We start from the raw sequence: 10,685 nt of genomic DNA, 5'->3' as shown, positions 1-10,685 counted from the left end.
CCCTCCCCACTGGGTCTCCTGCCCCCTCCCAGCCAGGCTGCACCCCCCCCTTCCCACTGAGTCTCCTGCTCCCTCCCAGGAAGGCACCAGGCTGCACCCCTCCCAGCTCCAGCTCCTGCACGCCCCCCACCCCTCACCCCCGTGCAGCAACCACAGGGAGCTATGAAAAGTGGTCTCAAGCCCCTGCTTACCCCTCCAGGGCCCCAGACCCAGAATTAAACCGACCATCCCTGGCCCACCGAGCCTCTACCCTCGTGCTCTCACCCTGGGCCTCCTCCGTGGGACCCAGGGCTCCTCCCGCCCCTGCGTCCGCTGTGGTTTTTGTGGCCGGGGTCTGACTCACATCAAAGCAGCCCGTCGTGTCAGTCATCGCAACCAGCGCCCCCGCAGCCCCATGCCATCCTGGCCATGACTTAGCAGGTCACAGGGTCCACAAAGTGACTGGCTGTCCCTAGCACCTCCTCACACCCCGTCCTCCCAATCTACCACGAGGCACCCATGGACTTCAAATCAAGTTTAATAAATAAAACAGCAAGGGATTCAAGGCAGTTATCACTTCACAGTGTGGTCCTTGGTGGGGTGAGGGAAGGTCGAGGCCAACTCTGCAGACGGGCTCGAGCCAAAACCCTCTCCTGGTGACACCCAGGGGTTGGGGAGCACTGCCCTGGCCCCGTGGAGGACCCCACTCCAATTTGTAAACAGAAACATAAATAAAACGAGGGAAGCTGGGAACGAGAAGGACCAGGACCCCAAACCATCTTGCTGGGGAGCGTCAACAGAAGTATGACCCACGGGGTCAGGGGAACGGACTGGAGCCAGCCCCTCAGTGCTGCAGGCAACGGCGCCTTGGTACCAAGGGGGTGCAGGTCACCTGTCTCAACCCCACACCCGAGGCTGCTCTGGGCTGGAGACAGGGAGGAGGCGGGGGGGGCGGGGGACGTAAAGTGCGGCGTTTCCTGAAGTGGAGAGCAGGGTGGAGGTCGAGGGCAGGCGGGGCCGACGTCGAGGTATATGGCTCTGTGCCCCACGGGGTTTGGCACCGAGTAGCAGCTGCCCACGACCCCCGGGCTGGGGCAGACTGTGGCCCTGCCGGGTGCAGGGAGATGGAGCCAAGCGGAGTGCTGAGGGTGCCCGGGCAGAGGCTGCTGGTGGGGGCAGCATCCTGCCCCATCTCCCCACCTTCCTCGCCTCTGCTGGCTAGACGGGGCCGGGCCCTCCGCCTCTGGCCGCCCGGTTGGGTCCTGCGCTGGGGGCAGCAGCCTGGACAGCACGGACCGTGGTGCCGGGCACCGAGGGCACCATCCTGTGTGTGAGGGCGGCAGGGCAGCGGCCCGGCCACCACTCACCCTGTCCTTGCCGTGTTCTGAAGCAGAGGAGGCGTTACCCGAGGCCCACGAGGAGGGGAGGGGTCGGGAAGACTGGCAGAGGCAGGCCCCGCGGTGGCCCCAGGTCCAGTCCGGGCCACGCACGCCCACCCGTGGCCAGGGATCAACAGGTCATCACGTTACAGCTGCAGGGGGAGAGACCGAGAAAAGGTCAGTCCAGTCCCACAGACAGCACGGCCTGGGTGCCGTGGGCTGAAACCGTGGCTCCCGACCCCGCCTCCCCCAGCGGACCGTGTTTTCACTTGTGCTGGTGGACAGGCTCCCCAAGGCAGCGCTGTCCGTGGCGCCTGGGGAGGGCTGGTGGCTGGGGCAGGGGCGGGAGGAGCCTTTTTGGATTTTGAACCATATGAATGTATTACCTAGTCAAAAAAATAAATAAACCGAATTAAAAGTAGAGAATAAAAGTAAAAAAGCCACCAGAGCCTGCTCCATGTGGCCAAGCCGTCCTCAGGCCCTCGGGGCACGGCCCTCCCCTCTCCACAGCTCAGCCTGAGGCTGGGGGGCGGGGACCCGGGGCAGGGGGACCCGGGGCAGGGGCCGCACTCACTGTGACAGGGGCTCCGAGTGCAGCCCGGGGGCTGGGCACGCTGGGTGGGCAGCCAGGAAGGGATTCACATCCCCAATGCCGATGAGTCCAAACTCGGCGACCGACAAGGCCACTTGTGCCGGAGCCACGGCCTCCTCAGGCCCTCCGTTCACATCCACACGGCTGGAGATGAGAGGCAGCTCCTCGGGGAGGGCCCCGGGCAGGGTCAAGTCCACGGCTAGTCTCGGGCTGCTGCCGGGCTCTGGAGGGGCTGTGGCCGGGGGGTAGAAGGCTGGCTCGGCCAGGGCAGGGGGCCGCCTGGGCAGGGGCACGGCTGGGGGCGTGTCCAGCTGCTGCAACGGACAAGGCCCCGGCTCCGAGGACGGGAGGCTGTCGGAGCTCTCCCCAGGCTCACTGAGACTGCCGGCCGCGCTGCCTCCACTCGGCGGCTCTGCGGGGGAGAACACAGCTGAGGCTGGGCCCCCGGGGCACCCACACCGGCTCTCCTGGGACCCACAGCCATCCCAGCGAGAGCACACCCCATTAAAATCACACTCATGCTTTCAGACTGCAACCTGCGCTGGGCTCCTGCCCAACCTCTGCGGGTCCAGCAAAGCCGGTGGGCCCCTCTCCACAGAGGTATTTTCACAGAGACATAAAATACAGACACAAAAGAAACCAGTTACAGGGAAACCGTGCACCTGGGCTGACGCCCTGAACTGGGAGGTCGTAACTCCTGTTTTTTGAAACCAAGACCAAAACACATCAGGTTCAAAGAAATTCAAATAAAACAGGGTAAGAGAAGCTTGAAGGCAAAGTGCGGATAAATGTGGAATCTATGTGATCAGCAATTCCAGAAGTAGAAAGATGCCGTCCCCCTTTTAGGCAAACCACGGAACCAACCAGATTCTGGAACAATCTAAACCCCAGAGTGTAACAGACTCAGAGCCAAGGTCCTCATCCTCATCTCTGTGGTCACAGTCAGAAACTCCACTCCTGAGCCGGGCCCTGTCTGCTCCTGTGCGGCCCTGAGCCTGGACGCCAGGGAGCCTTGGACACCCAGGAGACCTCCCACATGCCATCCAGGGCCACGGGACACGTGTGTACCCTTCCACACAACAAGCCAGCAAGTCCCCGTGGCCACTCATGCACGCGACACCCCCACAGACCGCTCTCTGGGGTAGAGCCCCGGGGCCCAGGCCCAGGCACCAGTGAGAACAGGGCTCTCCCAAGGGCAGGGACCACCCCACGTTCTCACCTGTGTGCATCCGCACCAAGGGGTCCTGCCCAGAGCCCAGGCTGTCGGCAGCAGGGGGCAGGGGCGGCGACGAGCGGGGGCGACCGGTGCCGTCGGGGTCACTGACGTCCAGGTCCTGGTCTGCATCCCTGTGGAGAGTGTGCCGTGAAGGGGAGACGCCTGCCGGGGACGCCCACCCTCCCCCCCAGGGCCCGGCAGCCCGCTCTACGCACGTGGCTCCCGGCGGGCCGTACTTCCTCCGGCCCAGCCTCGTCTGCTGGGAGAAGTAGTCGTAGCGCTCAGACTTCTTCCACAGGTAGTAGTACTCCACACATTCGCCCACGGACCGGGTGCGCACCTGCGGGACAGCAGATGTGTCACCCCGGCCCCCAGACGAGCAGAGACCGGTCCTGGCACCACCACTCTCGGGCAAAGCAAGACTCCGCCTGCAGCCCCCGTCACCCGCTTCCAGCCCGCCCCCGAGGCACATCCCCTCACCTAAAGTAGGACGCACCCCATCTCAAAGAGCCCACCACCTACTGGTGTGGACCTGGCACCCTGTTCCTCACTTCGGGACCACGTGTCCAGTGTCTACCTTCCTCGCCCCAGACCACAAGCTCCTGAAGACAGCGGCATCCACCATGCCCCTCGCAGGCCCGGAGAGCGGGGGGGAGAGGACCCTGGTGTAGACCCAGAGACAGAGCCCCTGGCCCAGAGAGGACAATGTGTGAGCCCACGTTTCCCACTGAGTGCAGAGTGTTGCTGACACTCCACGGGAGAGCTGCCCACGAGGGCCGTGGAGACACCGTTCAAGGACATGCTGTGGGTTTGTGAAACTAACTCAAGATCGTACTTACAACGTGACAGGGAAAACCAAATAAACCCTTATCTGTGAAGTACCCTGGGAAGAAAAGGTGCCACAAACGTGTGTCCAACACACAGCTGGACTCCACCTGCAAAACCTCTCAGGGCGTAAGATGAATCATGGAGACCAAACGAACACCACAGGGAATGCAGCCAGTGACTCCGTAACGACATCGTACGAGAACAGAAGGTGACCACGCTTATCGTGCTACACGCTAACTGATGCACGGGACTGTCCATCACGATTCCATACGCTTGGTGCACTCCTAACACTCACGGGACCTTGTGCATCAACTACACTACAATTATAAAAAAGCTCTTAGAAACCTCTTCTAACAATTGGGGCATCTTTCCGCTTTGGAGGGTCACCCCACAGCAGGCCAAGGAGGACCTGGAGAGCAGCGGGGACAGGGGCACACACACTGTCTGTTCTGCTCAATGAGACCCGTTGGCGCATCCATCCTGCCAGGGCTTAAGTCCTCCGTGGCCTCCCTGGGGCCAGCTGCAGCAGAAGCCTGCAATGCATGGAGAGGGAGGCCGCAGCCACCACCAGGGTGGGTGGGCACAAAGGAAACAAGGGCATCGTGCCAACAACACTGCGCCCACAGAAGTGGCCTGGGCTGTGGTGGAAACACAGTGCGCAGGAAACTGCAGGCCACAAGGCACGGGTCCATCACCGTGCTGGGCATGGTCAGCAAGCACCATCTGTCCCTACACCAGCCCCGAGCAGGCACCTCATTCACCCCAAGCTCCTGGGAAAAGACACTGAGGCCTGCACGTGAGCCCGATTTCCGCCAGGCCCTTCCCTACTACCTACATTCCCATGAGCCGTGAGGAGCCAGGGCTACTGGCCCCCTAGAAGGACAGGACAACAGACGGGGATGAGGGGTGAGGTGGGGAGACGGACAGAGAAAACCTCAGGCTGACACAGAACCACAAAACACGCCAGGCAGATGTCCCACGCTGCATGGCAGAGGGGCCAGGGCTCTGCCAAGAGGCCCCTCTAGGAGTCACGCACGAAGCCACGGGCAAACAGCATCACTGTGGGACGTGCAGACGCCAGCAATGACCCAGGTCGAGGGGAAGGCAGGGTAACCTGGCACTCAGCAACGCCTCCCATCATGAGGTTTGCTGCAGGTGGCAGAAGGACCCACGTCCTTGGAGGAAATTAGGAGATCTAGGGCTGCGAGTAGGATCAAGGTTGGCATGGGCCCTGAGCACGGTGGCAAGGAGATGGCAAAGCAGTGCCAACGGCCCACGAACAGACAAGACTACTCAAGTTCACCCCTAAGCAGTGTCTTTCCCCAAACCAGAGCCTTCGTTTGGGACTGGAAGGTGGCCCAGCAGACATCAGCAGAGACGAACAAGACCTCAAGGGGCGTATGGTGAGCCAGAGGTGGGCACTAGGGCTTCAGCCGTGGCTCGGAGGAGGCCGGGCAGGGGAGTCCCAACCTCACTGTGGGGTGAAGGTGACGTGTGCCTGGCCTCCCGAGCCCCTCCCAGCCCCAGAGAGCCACTGCTAGAGCCTGGCAGGAGCAGGGCGGACAGCGTCCTCACCTTGTTGGCCTGGATCAGGTGGAAATTCTTCCCATGCACCCGGAAGCCATGCTCAAAGTTCCTGCACTCCTCTTCGCTCCAAGCGCAAAACCCATCTGCAAGCAGGAGGGAGAGCACGGTGGCTTCGTCAGCAGTGTCCAGGACATGACAAGAGCAGAGGGCAGGGAAGGCCGGGGCTACATCTCACCTCGGATCACCTTCACATTGAACCGCAGTCTCCGCAGAGCCTCCTCTGCATTGAAATTGCATTTCACCAGCTCGTAGAGCGCCTGGGGAGAAGCCACACTGACTTCCCACCTGCTCACCTCACCCCACACGCCCCTCAGGGACAGGGACGCTGGGGGGTAGTCACACCACCCTCTGGGGGTGGGGACACCACAGGGGCGGGGATGGGGCGTTCACACCAATCTCAGGGGCAGGGACGTCGGAAGCATTCACACCACCCCCAGAGATGGGGACATCGGGGAGACATTCATACCACCAGCAGGGACAGAGACGTCAGGAGCATTCACACCACCCTCAGGGGCGGGGGCATTGGGCAGGCATTCAAACCACCCCTGCGGGTGGGATGCTGGGGACAACATCCACATCATTCTCAGGGGTGGGGATGTTGGGGAGGCGTTCACACCACCCTCGGGGTGGGGGCATTGAGGGGAGCGTTCACATCACTCTCAGGTGGGGGTGTTGGGGGAGCATTCACACCACCTTCACAGGCAGGGATGTTCAGGAGCGTTCACACCACCCTCCGGGGTGGGGACGTTGGGGGGGAGTGTTCACACCACCCTCAGGGGCGGGGACGTTGAGGGGAACATTCACATCACTCTCAGGGACGAGGATGTTGGAAGGTCATTCACATCACCCTCGGGGGAGGGGATGCTGGGGGGGCGTTCCTACCACTCTCAGGGGCGGGGACACTGGGGGTGCTCATACTGTCATAATGAGTGTTCTTCAACTTGTCACCATCACATGACCACACTGGGCAGGAGCTTCACGGCACACCTCCCCCACCACCCTCCCGGGGTGGCCTTCCCATTCCCCATGCCCCTCCATGCCTGACCACCCCTCCCCTCCTGCCCCTGCGTGGTCCCCCGAGACACCTGAGCCGCTGGCTTCCGACTCAGGGTGCTCCAGCACCATGGCCCTCTGCACCCCGTGTGGCAGCCCCACCTGCTCACTGTCTTTCACGGATTCTCCCTCCGGGAGCTGCGACCCAGCCATCTCGTGCCACCTCCGTTTCACTGCCCGGTACAGGAACTCCTCCACCTCCCTCTCGGGGAGGATGTTGGGGTCCCAGAGCAGCTGGTCGTCATTCTCATAGACTGTGGAGAAGGAGTGCTGGGGTCACGTCACGGCACACTGTCCGTCCCCACGCCTAGGGAGCTCCCCCTCCTCTGAGAGCCCCGTCAGAAGCGCCTGCCAGGGCACCTCTGGAGGACCCGCCTAGTTCTCTCGTACGTAGCAAAGAATGACTACACGCAGATCACCAAAGACGGTACTTCATGACCAGGTAGCGTTTACTCCAGAACGCAAGGTTGGTCTAATGTCTGAAAGCCCATCAACATGAGAATGAAAGAGAAAAAAACGACGGTCTCAGGAGACACAAAAAAGTATGTGACAGAATTCAAACCGTCAGCTGCTAACAAAAGGAAACTTCCTCGTCCAACAAAGACCATCTACAGCGGCCTACAGCCAACGACATACTAAATGGGACATGGAACACTTCCCCCAAGTTTGGGAACAAGACAAGACGTCCTCTCTCATCTCTTCTTTACCCTCCTGTACAACACGGAGACAAAAAGAAACAAAAGACACAAAGATTGCAAAAAAATGAAGTAAAGCTATCGTTCCACGTCACACGATCACGCGTGTAAAAAAAATAGAAGAGAACCTACAAAATACTAAAATCTGGAAATAAGCTCAGCGGAGTCACTGCGTACAAGATCAATTAAGATAACGAATTGCATTTCTACTAACAAATCGAATACGCGTGAAATTTTTCAAAAGACCTTTTACGGCAGCACAAACAGGGGCCACTGGGTATGCACAAGACTGCTATAAAAACACCGCTGGGTTTCAAGAGGGGAAACCACACGTGTGACCTGCAGGCGTGGACCGTGCTGCCATCCACACTCTCCACAAAGTAACCTCGGCGTGCAGCACAGCTCTCAGCAAAATCAAGCAGCCGACGAGCTAGTCAGCAACTTCTGTGGAGGTACGATCAGGCTCCTGACGTCGGAGGACGGGCACGGTCTCAGACGCGGCTCAAGGGACACCAGCGAGCAGAAGCCCAACACACGCACGCATGACAGACACTCCGCTTCTGACAGGCACCTCTGCGGTGCAGCAGGCCAGCACGGCGTGTCCCATCACAGGGCCAGAACACGGCACAGGTTGAAGGACCCCTGACCCACACCTCCAACCACACACTCAACGTTAAATCAAGTCGGATCGTTGCTTTCTACGCGACAGGGAAGATAAAGGAGAAGAGCTGCTGCGAAAACTTCTTTAATGGCACAAAAACACAGTACGGTCAGAGTAAACACCGACAACTCGGACATCATCGCAAGTGAAGACACTGCCAACTGGGAGAAAACGTGGTGGTGCCCAGAGCCGAAGACAGCCCTGCATCCAGAACGCCAGAAGGACGCCCACAGATCAGACAGAGAAAGGCGATTCCGTCTAAAAATGCGGAAAAAGCCTTGAGCAGGTGCCTCCCAAGAGATCTGCAAACGGCCAGTAAACAAGATCGCTCTCCAGAGAATCGCATTAAAGCCACAACAAGACACCCCTCCCCACCCACAGACGCTGTCAAGCGTGCGTGAGGACGTACACCAACGGGGACTCCACAGGTCGCTGGAGGGAGCCCAGGCAACGCCCAGACATCTGTCCGGGAAGAGCGCGTATGTCCACAGAGAGACGCACGCAGGGACATCCGGCGCTGCACACGGGAACCACCACACTACCGACCAACAGCACAACGGATGAGCAATGTGGTCCCTCCACACCAGGAAACGGCACACAACAGCATACAAGGTCCACGTGCCACACCATGGATTTAACTTCCCAGATGTGCGTGGAGGGAGACGCCAGCTCCCACCCCCTCAGGACCAAGGACCAGCCATTCCCTGGAAGTGGAAAAGGCCCGAATGCCACACTCAGTGAAGGCTGGGGTTCCAGACTGAGGTCTGCACGCGTTCAGGACAGCCTGACGGTGTAGCTAAGAAGCATGCACCGGTACCCTTCTCTGGAGGAGGGTCTCATGTGTCATCAGGTTCACAGACTCACCTGCACGGCCCCATGACCCAGCTGACCTGCATGGTCCTGCCTCCTCCTTTACCCAAATGCTTATGGCGGAGCAAGCATGTGCCACCAAGCCCACATCCCAGCTCCTAGCCCAAGGCCTCGGTATCTCTGCTGCAAGTCCCTGTCTCCTCTGTCCCACCTCACTGCCAATCTCAGCGACTGGATCATCCTGGGAGAGACTCCTGAGCCAGGGGTGCCAGCCCTGGGCCCACAGGGCCTTTGGGGCCAGGGAAACAAGACTCGGGTCAATAGCCAGGTGACTTCACTTCCTATTTTCTTCACCTGTAAGCGAACACGGCAATGCCTATCTCAAAGGACAACAGGCCTCGCTCCATGTTCCAGTGGGGCCATCAAGTCCGGGACAGGTAGTGCCCTAAGGAGAGCGCAGGACAGAGCGACACTCGTCTCTGGCGGTCATCTGGGACAAGGCCAGACACGGGAAGAGCCGGCTGGGGAAATGCGTGCACTCCTGGAGAGGTGAGGACAGGGGCCTGGGCAGGACGGGGTGGACAGAGCCGAGGGCAGGGAAGTCGGGTGCCAGATGCCCAGGGCGGCAGGACCACACAGCGCCGAGCAGAGGGGCAGGGAGGGGACGTCAACTGGTCCATGTCCTCCTGCCCCTCAGATTCCCTCCAAGGGCTGGGGAACTGGCTCTGGGTAAGCACGCAGCAAGTTCCTTCCTGGCTACACTGGGCTTCCCGCTTCTTCTCCCCGTCTCCCACGCTCACAAGGCCCCACTTACGTTTCTCACCGTGGCGGTCCAACTGCAGGCTGCTGAGGTCGGCTTGGAACTGAGGCCCAACCATGATCTCCTGCAAAGGCAAGGGCCCAAGGCAGTCAGGGCTGATGGGAGGCCCAGCCACGAGGTGCTGACATGGGCCCCAGGGCAGCCGCCTAGAGCCCCAGGCTCATCTGTGGTCTTGAGCACGAGAGGCAGAGAAGGGTGTGGGTGTGAGTGACGGTGTCTGCACCCACTTGTCCATCCGTCTGGTACAGCCAATCCCGTGGCAACGGGGGTGAGGCCCGAGGACCCAGGAGTTCTGAGGTCCAGCCCAAAGGCCCCAGGACGGGACCTCGGGCCACATCACAGGGACAAGAGCACAGTCAAGCCCCTAGCCCAGCTCACTGCTCAGGAGCCACATGCTCAGCCCTGCCCTAAAGGGCCAGAGACCCACTTCCAGGGCGCCACTGGGTCAGGGCCACTCACCTTCTTACATTTGTTGGCAGGAAGAGGGTCCTCCTCTGTGTCGGAAGAGGTGGAAGAGCTAGGCTCTTTGTCTGCATCAGCCAGGAAGCAGGCTTTGGGGAAAGGGGAGCAGCTGAGTCGTGCCCATGGCTCCGGGGGGCCCACCCTGGCTAGCGGGCTCTGGGCGCCACTGCACCTCCCCCCGACTCTCCGTCCACCTGACCCCTACACTGTGCCTTTCCTGAGGAGTGTGGCCCACACCCTGGCCACATGACGGGTGTGCAACCGGCCCAGGACTGGGGACTCAGGAGGCCTCCCCCTGCTGCAGTCGCTACCCTGCCAAGCCCTGAGCCCAGCACCTCACCCTGCCAGCCTCACAGGATGCACAGGCAGGCAGAGCCGAGGGGAGGACGGTCTCAGGCCGCTGCCCCAGACCTGAAAGACTGCAAGTTACAGGAACCTGTCCCTCCTCAGGTCAACCAAAACCACTCAGTCTCCGCTCACAGGTCATCAGGAAGGTGGGAAGCCCAGAGGAGCTCAGACTGAGGTCAGGGCACCCATGGGGTATGAAGCATCTGTGCGCAAGTGCATGGCCCCCAGCAGCCCGGGGCCCCTCCATCTGCATCC

General features: G+C 60.8%; 1 protein-coding gene across 3 annotated transcripts in view; it reads right to left on the bottom strand.

Annotated features, from left to right (window-relative positions):
• Positions 1 to 499: 499 nt before the first annotated feature.
• Positions 500 to 10,685, bottom strand: part of MIER2 (MIER family member 2) — a 23,452-nt gene continuing 13,266 nt past the window's right edge. For 2 of the 3 annotated variants that reach the window (XM_034996970.1, XM_034996972.1), the window contains 8 exons: positions 10,080 to 10,171; positions 9,615 to 9,684; positions 6,737 to 6,888; positions 5,757 to 5,838; positions 5,570 to 5,664; positions 3,170 to 3,506; positions 1,933 to 2,362; positions 500 to 1,510 (listed from right to left, as the gene is read on the bottom strand). In XM_034996970.1, the coding sequence (XP_034852861.1) occupies positions 1,489 to 1,510; positions 1,933 to 2,362; positions 3,170 to 3,506; positions 5,570 to 5,664; positions 5,757 to 5,838; positions 6,737 to 6,888; positions 9,615 to 9,684; positions 10,080 to 10,171 (1,280 nt within the window). In that variant the 3' untranslated portion in view covers positions 500 to 1,488. The remainder of the gene's footprint in view (positions 1,511 to 1,932; positions 2,363 to 3,169; positions 3,507 to 5,569; positions 5,665 to 5,756; positions 5,839 to 6,736; positions 6,889 to 9,614; positions 9,685 to 10,079; positions 10,172 to 10,685) is intronic. The other variant, XM_034996971.1, reaches the window with a different exon arrangement.

This window comes from Mirounga leonina, unplaced genomic scaffold, assembly GCF_011800145.1.
Source record: "Mirounga leonina isolate KUSES-001 unplaced genomic scaffold, KU_Mleo_1.0 Mir_94, whole genome shotgun sequence".
NCBI lineage: Eukaryota > Metazoa > Chordata > Mammalia > Carnivora > Phocidae > Mirounga > Mirounga leonina.
The sequence above is the reverse complement of the archived record's forward strand: the minus strand, read 5'-3'. Positions and strand labels throughout refer to the sequence as shown.